The sequence below is a fragment of the Aphis gossypii genome, chromosome 2 (assembly GCF_020184175.1).
Source record: "Aphis gossypii isolate Hap1 chromosome 2, ASM2018417v2, whole genome shotgun sequence".
NCBI classification, from domain to species: Eukaryota; Metazoa; Arthropoda; class Insecta; order Hemiptera; family Aphididae; genus Aphis; species Aphis gossypii.
The window spans coordinates 78,828,993-78,847,279 of record NC_065531.1 but is presented as its reverse complement, the minus strand read 5'-3'; the positions used below and the strand labels follow the sequence as shown (position 1 = coordinate 78,847,279).

General features: G+C 28.4%; 2 protein-coding genes across 7 annotated transcripts; one reads left to right on the top strand and one right to left on the bottom strand.

Moving 5' to 3' along the window:
* The first annotated feature begins 94 nt into the window (after window positions 1-94).
* On the top strand, window positions 95-4,973 carry LOC114121739 (acyl-CoA Delta-9 desaturase-like). Of its 5 annotated transcripts, XM_050200832.1 has the most exons (8): window positions 98-219; window positions 303-342; window positions 2,718-2,854; window positions 3,042-3,219; window positions 3,689-3,819; window positions 3,884-4,089; window positions 4,176-4,358; window positions 4,419-4,973. In XM_050200832.1, exons 3-8 carry the CDS (start codon window positions 2,789-2,791, stop codon window positions 4,747-4,749), a joined length of 1,095 nt encoding a protein of 364 aa, XP_050056789.1. In that variant the 5' UTR covers window positions 98-219; window positions 303-342; window positions 2,718-2,788; the 3' UTR covers window positions 4,750-4,973. The 5 variants fall into 5 exon arrangements, with proteins under 5 accessions (XP_050056791.1, XP_050056789.1, XP_050056790.1 ...); XM_050200830.1 differs by having other exon boundaries at window positions 196-342; XM_050200831.1 differs by lacking the exon at window positions 98-219 and having other exon boundaries at window positions 224-342; window positions 2,756-2,854.
* A 1,021-nt stretch (window positions 4,974-5,994) lies between these two features.
* LOC114121724 (acyl-CoA Delta-9 desaturase-like) lies at window positions 5,995-14,009 on the bottom strand. 2 transcript variants are annotated; one of them, XM_027984171.2, is made up of 6 exons: window positions 13,883-14,009; window positions 10,194-10,390; window positions 9,987-10,117; window positions 7,340-7,545; window positions 6,534-6,719; window positions 5,995-6,458 (listed from the first exon to the last, which is right to left on the bottom strand). In XM_027984171.2, the coding sequence occupies exons 2-6, from the start codon at window positions 10,372-10,374 to the stop codon at window positions 6,131-6,133; spliced, it is 1,032 nt and encodes a 343-aa protein (XP_027839972.1). In that variant the 5' UTR covers window positions 10,375-10,390; window positions 13,883-14,009; the 3' UTR covers window positions 5,995-6,130. The 2 variants fall into 2 exon arrangements, with proteins under 2 accessions (XP_027839972.1, XP_027839971.1); XM_027984170.2 differs by lacking the exon at window positions 13,883-14,009 and adding an exon at window positions 12,397-12,884.
* Between the last annotated feature and the right edge of the window lie 4,278 nt (window positions 14,010-18,287).

Genomic DNA, 18,287 nt, shown 5'->3' with positions numbered 1-18,287 from the left:
CGTAATACACTCGTACCATACTACTAAAGAGTAAAGATACTTTAATAAAAAAAAATAATATTATGATCATACCAGCTATTGTGATTGCATCGTAGTATCGTACATTTGTACTGTCACTTGTCAGTCATACGCTACGAGTCTACGACTACGTCTTCCAGTACGAACAAAAAATTATATTGTGTAAATACGATGCGCGGACTCGATTCTCGAAGAAGTGTGAGTCTACGACTACGTCTTCCAGTACGAACAAAAAATTATATTGTGTAAATACGATGCGCGGACTCGAATCTCGAAGAAGTGTGTTTGACGAAAATATTATAACAAGTATTAATAATATATTAGGTTAGTAATATTTTTATTAATATTATATCTATTATCTATACATATCTATTATATCTATACTACTATATAAAATAGAACCCCCTTTTTTGTATGTACGCGCATAACTCAACAATGCCTGGACCGATTTCGCTCATTCTTTTTTTGTTTGGGTCGTAATTGCCAGGAGAAGGTTCTTACTGACGAAAAATTTGAGAAAGTTATCGGGTTAGAGAAATATGACGAGGTTGTGATGAAATTACAGAAGTGCCATCTATCCAGCAAATAGTCAACTAAATTATTTTTGGTAGTCAATGGCAACCATTTAAATAAAATAAATCATTTATTTAAAATGTTTTTAAAAATGCATGCAAATAGACATACAAACTTAAATCGTTGTCATAGTAAAAAAAGAAATTAAAAATCTAAATATATAAAAATGGAGACAAAAATGTATAAAAATACATCAATTGAGAACAGCTGAACCGATTTCGCTAATTATTTTTTAGTTGTATTTGTTATTGTCTGGAGAAAGTTTTTACGAAAGAAAATTTTTAAAAAGTCAACCGATTAAATAGAAAAAGTGCAAAATCTATTCATTGATGTCTGGGATTTGAACTCGATCCCATTGTCTTTATTTACTCTATGGTAGACGTAGACATCTAAACATCAGCTCGATGTACAATCAATATAATCTATGGTTTCTTTAGTTATTTTAGTTTGGAAATTTGAAATTTGTTGAGTGAATTTTTTTTTAGTTCACAATAATCTATCTATCTTCTATCTTTATATATATAAAAATAGAGACAAAAATGTATAACATTTCATCAATTGAGAACGGCTGGATCGATTTCGCTCATTCTTATTTTGTTTGGGTCGTAATTTCCAGGAGAAGGTTCTTATGTAAGAAAAAGTTAGGAAAATTGCACGGAAAATTAATAAAAATACAATGAAAAATAAAAAATACCGATGACTACTATTACTATTATTATTATTATTATTATTACTATTTTATGGTAACAATTTTTTTGTTATTATTATTTATTTTCCCCATTTTTGTAACATTTTTCACTGATAATTCGCTCCTATTGGTCGCAAGAGAAGGTGCTTATGTAGTACAATTTTAGGAAAATCCACCAGAAAACTTCGGAATCTGGATGTAAAAAAACAACAACTATCACTGCAGATAAACAAACTATATTAAGGTCACTATTGATTATGATTGAATATAATAATTATAGACCTGTTGTTATATTTTGTTAAAACCATAACAACAAAAATAAGAATTAGCAAAATAAGTCAATGTCTACAGTAAATTTCAAATTCACAGTAATAAACTAACATAACAAGTTATACCAAGTTTTATTGTTTTACCAACAAGCAACAATATAAAAACTACGAGATGTCACATTATTGTATTTTACCCACCGTAGTAAAATAAAAAAATGATATAACTTTGAAACTTAAGTGTTAGAAATTATAAGCTTACGTACACATCTCGCGGGGTCCGCAATCCACCACGTGTGGATTGCCTACATGATAATATACTGCTCTCATAATCATAAGAGAGTCTCACGGCAACGGTAAGTAGAATGACTATAATATTATGACTTGAGTAACTCACTGACTGATAAACGTAGAGCCTGAACAATGATAGATCAATGCTTACTATTTACACGATACATTCGTAAAATCGTATCACAAATTTAGTGTGTAATAAGAAAGCATTTTACAAAATTCGCATATTAAAGTGGTGCTTTCACAAGATTTTTGAGAATCAAAACAGTCAATGAAAATGTCTAAGTTTTGAACACCGTTAAACCGAATAGTAAATAACAAATTAATCAAAATTCGAATCATATTATATAGAATTTGCATTTTTAACGGGCAACGAAATGCACGGGGTCAGCTAGTTACATAATAAAAAAATAACTATAAAACATAATACGATATAAAAGCGATTTATGTAATAATAATTTAGGCACTTATGCAAATATTTAGAAGTCCAAACTCCGAACGAGACTAAGACAATAACGAAAATTATCTAAATAAACAGTTTAAGAATGCTTATTAGTAAAGCGTGGTACCTGTGTAGCTTTAATTATATCGGCCTGTACAGTGTACACTAAAGAAAACGAGTCGCGTATTTCATAAATATAATATAGTAAAATAATGAGAGTGACTCACTGCGCAATGCATTAGACTCATTAGAGTATGAGACCAGTTGTGGTGTTTGGACTGCGACAGTGCATCAGACAACAGCTGCAGTATTGAGTCTTTATACAATTATACTATTATATAATCTTGTTTTTATTTTCGTACGCGTTCCAAAGATGCGTATTGTCTGTCTACGTCCACCTTTGATCCGACCATAATCTGAATTTCCTTACTTCCTAAAGGTATATAAAATCAATCGCGGTATTAAATTAATCATTAGTTAAGGCGAATTCACCGCAACCAGTGAGAGAGGATGAACACTGCCGGAGAAATGGGAGCTCCCGGGGACGTAGACACCGCGGCCAACACGATGATGGAGGTAAATCATTTCGTTAAACAAAATCAATTATTTTACATTTTTGACAATTGCATCTTGATTAATTTTTTGATGTGTTACCGTTATTTTGTCTCCAGTTTGTTTTTACTTCTTAATAATATGTATTATTTATTTATTCATTTATTATGTATTGATTAGTTTTTTAATAGGTACTTTATTTTTATTTTAGACCGATCTCAATTCAGTGGACAAAAATAAACAAGACAGAAATGATATGAATTCTATAGAACCAGTAAAGATTGATATCCTATGGGGAATTGTATTATTTTTTGTTGCTGGTCATTTGTCAGCTATTTATGGATTATACTTAGCATTTACATCAACTAAATTACTCACAATATTATTTGGTATGTTTAAAATTTAAATTATATTAAATATTAAATTTAAAATTTTAACTTATAGGTTCTAATCTAATTTTTTTTTTTTTTTGCTGCATAATCTTGAAATTAATATTATAATAGTACAATTTTAAATACCTAGTTATTTATTTTAAATTAAAAAATTTTTTTTCAATTCTAAAATACAATAGTAATTTATATACCTTTTATATATTTTAGTATTTAAAATAAGTGAAGTATAATATTGTTTTCCATCATGTCACTTATTACACTTAAATTTAACTTAAAATATAATACAGCCATACAGGTAGGTATAATAAATTACTGTCTATAAATATTATATATATATACCTACCTATTCAAAAGTTAGTATTGTAATAATTTAAGTTCATATTTAATAAATTACTTGTAGATTGCATAATAAAACGTATTTTTTTAGTTATCGCAATAATATATATGTATAAATTAAATTTTTTAGGATTAAGTTCATGGATAATGTCAGGATTAGGTGTGACAGCTGGACTTCATCGTTTATGGTCACATAAGTCATACAAAGCAAAATGGCCTTTACGATTTATTTTAATGTTGATGAGTACCATGGCTTTTGAGGTTGTTAATATAAAGATATTTAAAAATTACCAATCATAATAATATATTTATTTTACATTTTTAGAATCATATTTACGAATGGTGCATGGATCACCGAATTCATCACAAGTACACAGATACAAATTCAGATCCGCATAATGCTAAGAGAGGATTTTTTTTCTCACATGTTGGATGGCTTGTAGTTCGTAGACACCCAGATTACTATGATAAATGCTTAAAAATTGATATGTCTGATTTAAAAAAAGATTCCATTGTTATGTTTCAAAAAACGTAAGATTCAATTCTTAATAAATGTATTTATGACTATATAATAAATATGTAATCGTAATTATCAAAAATTCAAAATTTTGTTTCAGATTTTATGTTCCATTACTATTGTTGATTTGCTTTTTCTTTCCCACAATAATACCTGTTTATTTTTGGAACGAAACATATGTCAATGCATTTTTCACAACGATGCTGCGTTATATTTTCACTTTAAACATGACATGGTTAGTCAACAGTGCCGCTCACATCTGGGGTCAACGTCCATATGATGCGTAAGTCTCTAATACTCACTTCTATTAGTTCCTATCTTTATTATTTTTCTTACTTTTTAGATCAATTAATCCGTCTGAAAATCTATCTGTGTCTCTTGGAGCTTTGGGCGAAGGATGGCACAATTATCATCATGTATTTCCATGGGATTACAAAGCGGCTGAACTTGGAAATTACAGAGCAAACTTGACAACTGCATTTATAGACTTTTTCTCACTTATTGGTTGGGCGTATGATATGAAAACCGTCTCGAATGATATGATTTTAAAACGAGCCAATAGAACAGGAGATGGTTCACATCCTAATGGAGATGGAATTTGGGGATGGGATGATTCTAACATTTCAACTGAAGATCGAAATTTAACAACTGTCATTAATAAAAAAGATGATTAAAAAAAATAGTTATGTTATCTTTATACCTTCTGGCGCCTAGCCTATATTATTATAAAATGTAACTTATTATTTTCAACTTATTTATATTATTGTATTTAAATAAATTATATACCTGTATTTCAAATATCTTTTTATACTTTTAATGATTTTTTAAGTTGTTTTAATCGTGTTTATATTAAAATTGTACGAGTTCTTAAGTGAAAATAAACACAAAGTTCGATTAACTTGTATGTGTTATTACTAGTTTTTGTTTCAATTAATCCTGTAAGTGAAAACTCTATAATGACTATTATTTGACCTACCTGAGCATCAAGCGTTACCACCACTACACTTAATTTTATCATAACCTTAAAACACTAATAGGTAGTTATTATACTTGACCTGCAGACATATTATACCTGATTTGTAACAGAAGGTTGGACAATGTTTCTGTATCAGAAAAATGGTGATTGTTCTGATTGTTCTTCAGTGTTTGGGTGTAAATATAATATAATTAGTAATATATATTTACCAAAAACAACTTGATTAATTTAAATTACAAATACACTACATAATATGATTCAGTATAAGCAAATTATAATCGGGAGTGAAATAATAAATATTACGAATCAGTTTTTTAAACTAACAAGAAAATAAAAATATTATAATGCTACATTTATAGACCTGAATACTTGATATGATTTTTATAATTTTTTTTTCCTATCGTATTGTAAGTATTTTAATATAAGTTGCCTAATTTTATATTTAAATATATTTAAATTCTTATTACAATTAAGATATTTATATTTGATTGTTTTTAATCATGATACATTATAAATAAATTACTTTTTAAGATTAAAAACAGTTTAACCAATTAAAAAGTATTATAATGCAGAAACTATTATGCAAAATGTGATTTGAGTAATTCACAACTTAAATAAACATCAAAAACTTACTCCAGTAATCTATATTAGTAGGTCAGGATACACTATATTAGTGTATATAAATAATTTAAGTAATTTTCACTTAGTCATCAAAATAATAAAGCCTAAAATCCAGAATCAATTATCATTAATTATAGATAGTGAAACTTGAATCATATCAAATAAACAATCCAATTCTCATGAATTCTGAATGAGCAATTATTTTGTAGATGAATGTGTTGACAACAAATTAAACTTCAGCCCATAAAAAAAATTATAACATATTGTTATTTACCAAATAATACTACAATTTATGGGTATCAAATAATACAAGCCATAATCATTATGTATAAACAAATAAACTTTAATCGTGGTAAACATAATATTAATATATACAACATAATACACACGGTGGAACTCAGAATACAGTTAACTGATACATAATACAAACTTAAAATACATTCTTTGGTTTAAGTTACTCATCCTTGCTTGTTAATAATTGTAGCTGCTTCGCGATCAGAGGGTGGCAAATCTTTGTCATCCCAACCCCATGATGTCTGAGCATCTCCTTGACCACTTATGCCAGTACGTTCTACACGTTTACGTACAGTATCTGCTGACACAGTTTTCAGGTCGTATGCCCATCCAATTTTTGCAAAGAAATCGATGAATGCAGTTGTCATATTGAGTTTATAATCACCCAACTCTGCTGCCTTGTAATCCCACGGAAACACATGATGATAGTTGTGCCAACCCTCTCCCAATGCCAACAAAGCTACAGTTATATTTTCAGAGGGATTTATGAACCTAAAATAAATAACAAAATATGAAGTCATAAAAAGTTTATTATTACTTCATTAATTATTAAATAACTTCAATTACCTGTCATATGGTCTTCCACCCCACATGTGTGCAGCACTATTTACTAACCATGTGACATTCAGCGAGAAAGTATATCGAAACATAGTGGCCACAAACCAAGAATTTGCCCAACTTTCACCCCAACAGTACACAGGTAGTATTGTAGGTAATATGAAGCACAGTAATGGCATCAGTAACTTGTAATACCTGTAATTTATAATTAATAATTAATATACATGTTAAAAAATACTGGTTTCCCAAAGTTATAAACATATTAAAATCTAAAAAAATATAGTACAAGTACATAATATGTACTTATATCGCATAAAATAATTCAATAATTTATGATTCCATAGTACTAAACAGCTTACAGTTTACTTTTACTTTTTTTTGACCATTCTTTTTTCAAAAAACTATTTGAATTAAACTAATTGTCATATTTATTATTTATAAATCGAAATCAATATGTATTGTAACAACTTATACATTATAAATGTTTTTTTATAAAATATATAAGTAATAATAAAATTATACTCTATTTTGAAGACCCTTAATATTTATATGAATGTATAAATTAGCTCGCCAACTATAAAAGGTTGGATCATATTGACGTAGCATAACTGGATTAATTTATACAAAATTATGAATTGTCATTGGCAATCCACATCATCCTAACAAAATGATTGGTTCACGACACAATTAGTAACATACACAGGAATAAGAAAATTAAAGTAGATAAAAGAATAAAAAATGGGATTTTTAAATTAAAGAGTTTAAACAGTTAAAGAGGTAATTTTGTAATAGTTAAATTTTAATATAAACATTACTTTTTTTGGAAAGAAACAATTGGATCAGCTAGTAAATCTGACATATCAATACCACGTCCTTTTTCCATAATGTCTGGATGTTTTCGGCATAACAACCAACCGACATGAGAAAAAAAAAATCCTCTGTTTGCATTATGTGGGTCTGCATTTGTTTCACTATACTTGTGGTGTAGTCTATGATCACGAGCCCATTCATACACATGGTTCTAAAATACAAACATATTGTTAAAATCCCAAATAAAAAAATTTTTCTACGATATATATATAAATGCATAATTTGATAAAATATTTGTAAATAACTAATAACTACAGATATTTTTATAAATTATAATATTTGTTATATCATTAATAAAATATATTCTAAAACATAAAGCAAAAATCATAAATGTAGTAAAATGTTACTATTGAGAAAAACTATATTATACAAATATTATTTAAATAATCTAACTACATAAAAAATAAATAAATTATTAACATATATTTGAATTATGATGGTTAATTTTATTAAGTTATATTTACAACTTAATTTTGTTTTTTAGATTTTTAATGTATGTAGTATTAAATTTTCTTTATTTTATTGAATATATAAAGTTTAATTGTAATTAAAATAATATAAGCGAAACAAACTTTGACAATTATTAACCCTTTGAAGAATAAAAATGTTAATTTATGTTTTTTTTTTTTTTTTTTTTTGTTGTTGTAACGACTTATAGAGCAGTCATTCTCAAACTGGGTATCGCAATACATAAAATAAATAGTTAATATTATCATAGAACTAACATAATGATGAATAACAGACTAAAATGATTGAAATCAATGTTATAAAAAAAACGTTATTTTGTATTTTTGTTGTTACTATCATCAATAAATTTTTAAAGGCTATTTATATTGCAACTATAATATGTGAGAGATTTTAGATTGTGCAACCATTTATTGGCTAATATAACAACATTTTGTTTTTTATTATTATAACTGTTCACTTATGAATAAAATATTTTATTAAATAATAGGTACCTACAATTTTTTGATAAAATACATAAACTCTAAAACTATCTATACACAAGCAATGAGACTCATCAAAGGGATATATTTTAATATTTTGTTATTTATTGTCAAAAATATTTATTTGATAAGAGATGTCAACAAAAAACTAAAGTAAGCATATAAAATAACATTTACATAAATACTTTAACTATAATAGAAGCAATCAGTTTTCAATTAAAATATTAATATTTTAAAAAGCAATATGTATATATGCATGATTAAAATATTATTAAAGTAGAAACCATAATGAATGATAATTTTATAAATTTATGTATAGGTACTATTACTAAAGATAAAAAAAAAAATGCATTAAGTATAAGACACGTTTTATACGCGAGTAATTTATAAATTCAACTATTGGCTCTAATTCACTCATCTATTACTAAAAATGCTTAAGAGGACATACTTATATTTAAATATTCCATATTCTGTGCCTAATCTGTTTAAGACGAGCACTTTCACCAACATAAAATACAGTCTAAAATAAATTAATTAAAAGATGAAAATGAATTGTTTTATTTATACTTTAAACTTAATGAACTGGAGATAAATAATATAGTATTATACATTTAGAAATTAAAATATAACCAAAGTATACATAAGATAGTTAAATAATAAACTTTGAATGATATTTTAGCAAAAACCACAAAACAATGAATCCATTGCTTAACGCTTAACATATTATTTACAATATATTTAAGAATCGGTTATTTTTACTTAATTTTATTCCAAAAAAATAATAAAATAACTCTAATAAAAAAAATACAGGTTTAGAGCTAATATATAGTTTAAAAACAATTTGAGTTATAATTAATGTTTAAGTAAAACAATAAAAACCAAAACTTAATTGAAATGGGCAAATTACTTACTACCAGTGTCAATGGTTAAAATGTTATTTTATAACTGACAATAATACCTTCAGTTGTTTAAAACAGATATAGTTTTCTCAAATTTAATTTAATTAAATATTTTTTATAAAATCAATTACTTTAAATGAATTTATGGAACTAAAAATATATATAATTGTTATATACAATTAGGATCTAAATCTATCAAATTTCATTGAAAAATATGTATTAATATTAATATTACAATTCAAGTAAATAATATATTGATTTGTATTACAAATAGAAAATAATAACTAATATTGATTTAAATTATCTAAATTATTTAATCTTAGAATTATCTTAAGTACGCATATTAAATTAATCTAATAAAATTAAAATTATTAATATTTAACATTAATACAAAATATATTGCTAGATTAATACCAAGTTAATCCAATACCACATTCTGTAGAGTTGAATATATTTAATTTATAAGTACTACCTATACTTGTACCAGAATTTTTTAACTTATGTACCAACTAAATAATAATCTTATTAGTATTTTTTTTTAAATTAATTTTTTTTTTTTTTTTTTTAATTCAATAGATCTTCTACTTATTAAAATTTTAAGGGAGAAAAAAAAATTATTTAAAATCTCAAGTGACGAAAATAATTTAAAACAGATTTCAAGAGTATAACATAACTTAATTCTTTTTAAATACTCATTTAGAATACGTGATGATTAATAAATAAAAACAATAATAATAAAAATATACCTGAAAAGCTATTGTATTGAATATTATTAATATCACACGCAATGGCCATTTGGCTTTATATGCCCGATGCGACCAAAGTCTATGAGCTCCAGCTGTAATGCCAATTGAAGATACTTGATACATCAATATTGCTAAATGAAAAAAAAAAATGTATATTTATAAATGCAATTACTAGGTTATATTTAATACATAGGTTGTTGGACATACCAAAAATAGTTGTGGCAATCTTAGCAGAGGTAAACATTAGTACCACACCATAAACAGCAGCCAAATGAAGGTAACCAAACAACATGACATTGCGCCATACAATTGCTTGATGATGTTGTTTTCTATTTTGTTGGGTAAGAAGTGTTGTCCCATTATCGGTTATTTCTTTAGATTCGTCCATAGTTTTATTTTATTATCTGTAAATAATATCAAATTTGAACAAAAATAAAATAAAATGTATTTTATAGATACAAAAAAAGTAAATCAAACTAAATACCTAGGTGGGTTAATAGTATTTCATTTCCGGTTTTAAATTAATTTTAGCATGCATTTTAAAGTACAGTAAATAAAATCAGTCAGTATTTTTTATTAATTTATTTAAACACCTACCTCATGACTAGAACACTGAAATATAAACTATACAATTTACAATATAATATAAGAACAAAGTTTAACAGTTATTGACAATTAATATCTCAATATTTTAAATATTTTATAGTAAACTAACAGTCTTACATCCTGAACTTATGAACCATGATGTAATATGTATTTAATAATTTATTATATAGGTATTTATTTAGTTTAGTTTTTACATATAAATACAAAGAAAAAAATGGCATTAATAATTAATTTTTTATTCAGTTTTATAAAATTATTTTTAACCAAATAAAAACTACTATTAAAATTATTTTTCAATATTTATGTCAAAATTAAATTCTTTTTTTTTTTCATTAAATATAAATTTGTTAAAATTATAAAATTATATAAATAAAATGTAATAGCTGCTTGGTAACTTTAATGTTTTACATATCATCATATTTAAAAATATATTCTGAGAAATATAATAGGTTTTAGATAAAACTTAATTATTCATTATAATATAACAACTATGTGATAGACTGTCATACTGATATCTATATTAAATAAATCACAAATTGGATTTACATATTAAAAATATTCAATTGTCAACTATAAAACTTCAATAATCTTATGATTAAAACCTGATTTAGCAGAATATGTATAATTCCCTTGAAAATTTTTTTCACAATATTAAGTTCATGAATTTTTGTATTTTAAAAATAATCACAACAAATTTGAGTAATGATAAGTACTAATATTATTTATATCGATAACCAACTAGTTTTTAAGTAGCAACAGAAAAATATTTGAACAGGCTAAGATCAGACTAACAATGTGTGGTCTGAACATTTTGTAAGTTTTATATTAAATATAGGTATACAGAAGTACACACAGGCATAACTTAGGTAGAGGGATGGCTTAAGCTCTGCGCCATAATTGTACTTCAAATAATATTGTCAACTTTATTTTCATTGTACAGTTCTAAAAATATCTATCAAATTTATTTCATAAAAACTAATCCATTTATGCAATAGTATTGTAACTGTGAAACGATAACACTGTCCCCCTAATTCCGTGATTAAAAAAAAATTCAGGACTCCAACCCCCCTTCAATTTGTATAACATAAGGCTTATAGTTATTATTATAAAGGGATGTCCGTCGCGCGGGAACTAGTGACCGCAGGTGGTAGTCGACAAAAGAACTACAAACGCTGCTCACCACTAAATCGTTTCGAAATCTAAACACGATATCGATGTTCGATATGAATTCAAATTTGACAAGTTTTACGCGGGTACGGTCGCAGAGTGTACTGCGAGCGAGAACGACCGAAACAGTCAGATATGGCGAGGAAATGTCGATTGGCGGACAAGTGATAAGGTGGAAAAATCCTTAGAACATTGAAAAAAAAAACGAACCTCGACAGCTCAGAATTTACTCTGCACGGAGGGACGATAAGGGTGGGCGGGGAGAGAAAAGCCATACTGGCTCGAGATAAAAGGAAACTATAGACGATATCCATGATACAGTTTTAATTTTCTTATCATAAGGACGATACAACGAGTGAGCAACTACGACGAAGACCACCGCCGCCGCAACACACTCGACACGCACGCCGTTTCGGCAAACAACACGTGCCCAAGGTCGCAGCACATTACCGCGGCGTCGGTGGCGGCGGCTGAACACTTGTTGTAGGCTCTACAGCGGCGGCGGGCGGCTACAGCGGTCCTCCGTGTCACGTGTACGATCGGTCGGGCCGGCGCGCGCGCGCACGAGCTCGCTGTCACACCGGCCGGTGGGCGACGGGGGAGACAAAATAAACCCAAAACCCGTCCGTGTACGTACCTGTAACAAAGATGTACACCCTACGACTGGACGACGACGCCTTTCATCACACACGGCGGCGACGACTACGACGACGGATTTCCCGTTGGAGACGGGGTGCGCGAAACGGGGGGGCAGGCACCGCCGGAAGATCTTCCGGGCCGGACGACGGATACAACTGCGTACACACGCCTATTCGCGGACGACGTGCGACCGACGCGGATGTAAAAAAAAAAAAACGGATGGAACGACAAAAACGGAATTCAACGGCGGTGTCGGAACTGTGCGACGATCGGATGATGAAAGAACACGAACGCAATTTGGCGGCGGCGGCGTCGCGAACGCAAATAGGGGCGCTACCGGCGGAAGACGCGAGAAAACTCGTACTGCTGATACAGCGATATCGTACCGAGGCGGTCCCGAGTCGCGGCGGCGGCATCGGATCCCTCCGTGGCTCCGGCGTGCGATACGGATTTAATAATTCGGCCGGGAGAACCGATACAGTTTGGGCCGCTTGTGCTGCCGCCGGTAGCGGCCAAACGAATTATAATTTTCGCCAAATGCGCCACCCGGTGCCCGGTAGTATTCAAAAATCAAGCGGTGTGCCGGTGGTTGAGTCGGTGGGTGCGCCGACGCCGTCGCGACGATTACCGTGACTCATTAGCCGTCCGAAAATAATGAATTATGTGCGCGAATTTTGTTTTCCGCGAACATCGTCGCCGTCGCAATCGGTGACGAATCGACAGACGTTTAGCCATTTTTTTTCACACGTTCACTGTCGCGCGTACTCCAGACCGACGTTTCGATCTGATATGACTGGTGTTGTAGTCACGTAGACGTGTAGTGTGTACGTGTACCCCGCACATAAACCCCGGACGGGGCTCATAAGTCATAATAGCAGCCCCACACATATTATGATACGATATCTCGTTTGATTTTGAACTTTCGACTACAATTGTGAATTTTTTCGCTTATTTCATTGTGAACAGTGGTGATATCAAAATTTAAAATCTGTCTCAAAATCACTAGCATTTTTTGTTTTTTTTAGGGGGGGGGGCGAAGTATGATACTACGATTTTACTAGTCTTGTGAATTAGGTACTCGGACGTGTTTTACGTGATTCCCGAGCAATCATTTCAAACGCGTAAATATGATTATGTTGTAAATCCTTTTATATATATGAAAAAATGGCTTTTTTTATGTACCGAGTATCTGACACTAATGAACTATTTTTCATTTTTTTTTTTTTTTTAAATGAGGAGGAGAGGGAAAGTATTGTATTTAAATGTTGTGTTTTTTCGGCGTGGTATTTGAATAATTTTACGAATTTTTTTATATATAAAAATTATAGTGTATATGTATAAATAATTGCATTTAATTCAAAACTGCGTAGGGGCACAGAATATAACAACATACGGGCGAATCCAGGAAATGTAACTTGTATAATATAAAATGGATACCTATCAAAGTTATTAGTTATTTTGCATAATATAATATAGGTACCTACCTACTGTTAAGTTTGATGGGCGGCAGCGTGACGCGATAGCAGAACTAACAAGTAACAGCCGTACGAGCGAACGTAGGCAGTAGGCACACAATACGACACATTATACGTTATTATATAATGTATATTATTGGCATATTGTTTACCATGCCATCGTTAGTCGTTACGTTTCATTATAATTGCGTCAAACTGTCAAAGCATATCGGTAAATTACGAATTACGATAACGGATGATAAGGGAAAATGTTCAAGTTACTCCGTAAAAACATTATTGTTTACGAGTACTTATATTGGCTATTATTCTGATTTCTCGACGTGGGTTAAAATATATATTTTATAATAATATCACGTACTGTTTGGCAAACACAATGATATTATGGTGGTTAAACTCACAAAGCCAGTGGCGGATCTAGGATTTTCTCATAGGGGGGAGGGATATAACATGTATAGGTATATATAAGCTTTATTCTACTAAATTTACAAAACAAGATTTAATTTCCACGGCCACGGGGGGATTTATCCCCTATATCCCCCCCATAGATCCGCCACTACACAAAGCTATGGTGGTACAGGACTTCTTGGTTCTTCCATTATGTATGATTAAAATATAAACGGTCACATCAGTGGTGGATCCAAGAAAGGGTAATAGGGTACCCCCCTTAAGCTTATTATATACACATTTATTACATTGTGACTTGTGGGAAATACTAGTTATATTCAGCGTTAAGTATCGTATTACCCCCTCCCCCTTGAAAAATTTCTGAATCCGCCCCGGATATGAATACGCCGTAACGCCCGTAACTAGTAATATAATATTATATAGATTCCTGTAGAGCGCAGGACAGGTGTTATACTTGTACTACTTTAAGTAAACAAAAATTAATCTATATATTATAACAATGATACTTTAGCTAAGTTATCTGTGTGTACCTAACAATCTAATTTTTTCTCCGTTACCTATCATGTGTACTTACCGACACTTGCACTCCATAGTCCAATACAATTTAAACATATATTATATAGGTACCTATATAATATTATATTAAACTTTGTGTGACTTTTTATTATATATATATAATAGCTATTATTATAATTTATAACGCAAAATGCGTTGACGTATAAACACGTATTATAAATCAATAAAACAGACGATTATAAAATAACCAATCGTCGCATATTACAATCTACAGCTGATAGCCTGCTGCACTTACTCGACTGATGTTCAATGACACTGTTTTTCTCAATCTACTCAATTGCAAGCCTGTACGGACAGAATTCAACATTTCGATTGTATAATATACTATACACATGCGGCATGTATTACTAAAAGCCTAAGCTAAGCTGACTAGCAACCATCGTCTGCCCTTACAAAATAATACATATATTTTCTACGCTAGTAAAATTAATTATTATACTTCAACACGTGACATAAAACTCAGGAATATAGATTATAACCCTCTCGCACTCGGCCCATGGATGGTGTTTTTGTTTAAGTATGTATAGGTAAATACAGGGGCAGATGCAGGAAAAAAATTCGGGGTGTAGGGTTTGAAAAAATTAGAACTTTTGAAGGTTTATAAGTGAAAATAAATACGTTTAAAATTAATCATCCGCATTCATTTCGAAGGGGGATTGAACTCCCCCTCTCCGTCCGTCCGTCACTGTATAAATATATAGGTACCTACCTCTAAAGTCTAAATTGTAAATATTTTTCGAAATAGAAATAATAGTAACAAATAATGAAAACTAAAGTATTTTTTGAAATTTCATTATGAATTATAACTTTATATATTTTATTATTAATTATAATTTAAAATTTTTTACTCGCAGTTTTGTTGAAATGAAACTAATATAATATACGACACGGTGACGTTAATAACATATTATTATATTATACTGTTTTTTCAATTTGTAAATATTGAGAAAATGTGTATTGGCTGTTTACATAAATTGTATACATAACATACTATAACATTACGTCAATTGGCATTAATAGGTATATAGGCTACAATATTAATTTAACTGTTATTTTTAAGTTTTACCAAATAGTTATTTTATTTTATAAATTATTATACAAATTATATAGTATTTCAAGTTCAAATTACAGTGCTTGTTAAAATAAAAAATAAAATTATATTTACTTTTTATAGCCGTAAAACTTTAGAAAAAATCTTGATATTTTACATTATTTTTAGGAATTAAAAGGTTACAAGTTAATTAAATAATGCATACAACGATAACACATTATTATTTAAGTATATCATATAATGAGTTATTTTAATAAATATAAATATGATGTGTAATGATACCTTTATAGAAATATAATATCTATACATTTTTATAAAAATCGAATCAATAAAAAATAATTTATCGTTGAGAAAAATGGAAATATTACATCATAAAATATTAATGTATGATGAATGATGATTATTAGTTACTACTTATTGTAATCTCTAAACTAGTCTCCAATAATGTTATACATATATAGGTACTTTTAACTTATAAACATAGTACACGGACACATGGTATACTAAGAACCTATAGTTAATAGTTAAACTATTTTCTAATTTACTATTCTAGTTGTTTCTACTTATTTAATTTATTAATTTTAAGTCTTTTATAAAATCTTAGATTTTGAGCAGAACTCATAAAAATATCACAAATAAATATAAATATATTTTCGATTCATAGCAATAAGATTGCAGGATATTGCAGTAATAATTATAACACCGTCTTTGAATAACTTATTAATTATTATAGAATCTAAATTACATAGGTATTACGCAACTTTTGTTGGCAATTTTAGACGAATGTAAAAAAATATACATTGTAGTATTGTACCTAACTACTTTGTTATTTTAGTTGTCACTACGACACTACTCACTATAAGTTCAATGTCATCCCTTCAAAAATAACTTAGCAGCATACTGGGTCATATGGTGTAGGCAATTAATTTTATCATAACCTTCACCAACTAAAAGTATCAAACCACAATATAATAAAGTAGTATCATTATTCATTAAATATCATGGATATATATTATATTTAAAAGATAAACTTATAAAAGTAAAAAAAAAACAGTTGTTACTCTAATTTTTAAATTTTTATTTCGGTATATTCATAAATGTATTTGAATCCATTAAACCATTAAATCCATTATACTTAGGAACATAAAATTTTAAAATGGATCTAATATCATTGTACATATTGTACATATCATACAATAATTTAATTTTGACTAATTAAAAATGTAAAACATCTAAGTACCTAGGTATTTTTTTTTTTTATTTTTTTTTTTAATAGCGAGTCGTGATTATATTATACTTAATACATAATAGTTTTAAATGTTAATTATTAAATAACAGATGTTATGACCTATATTAGTAGGTACTTCTTATTGTAATAACTATATTATGATTGATATTAGGATGTACCTATAGTTAACTATCTATGGTTTTAGTTAGAATACTAAATAAAAAAATACGAAAAAATTTAAAACGTTGAAGTGTTGTATCAACTATCGAATTTAAATAACTAAAAATATTATATGCGACGTTCATAATGAGTTCAGTATGGCAATAAATAATTATTATAATAATTTATAATTAGCTCGTAAAATCAATCATATTTAATTGCCAACATGATATTATAATATAACTACTTAAATATAATTGTAGTATTATGTTATCTTTTAAAATTAAGACTTACATTATGCGTATCAGTGATAAAATAATTAAAACATAAACATATTATGTGTAAAATTAATTTTTGTGTGATATGGATAAGAATGGATTAACGTATATACTCACATACGTGCAAAGAGCACTGCAGAGAATATGAAATACATTTTTTTTAGATTATAATTACTTATATAGATATATACAAAATATATATAATGATTAATAATATTTTTATTTTTTTTAATAATCAATGATGTTATCGTTAATAATTAACATAAATCATGTTATGTAAGCCGTGATATATGAGTACTTATAATTTTGTAAGATGTATATAATTTTAAGAATACTATTTATTATGTATTTATTTATTAAATTACTAAGAAATCAGGTATTCTTTAAGTACGACTTGATTACGTAAGAAAAAGGGTGTAGTGTTATCAAATTAATATATATAATTTTTAAAATCATCAAAATGAAATTTTATTTTATCAGATTGTTTAAAAAAAAAAATACAATGTAAGAATAAAAATTAATTTATTATTATTTTACTTGATAAACCAATGGCGTATACTTAACTTTTATATGGGGATAAGAAGATATAGATCTATGGGAAAAAAAGTGTACGGACATTTATTATACTTTACTCCAGAGGTTCACAAACTGTGGGTCGCGACCCAAAATTGGATTGCGATTATACTTTTTTGGTGGTTCACGCTATATTTTTATATT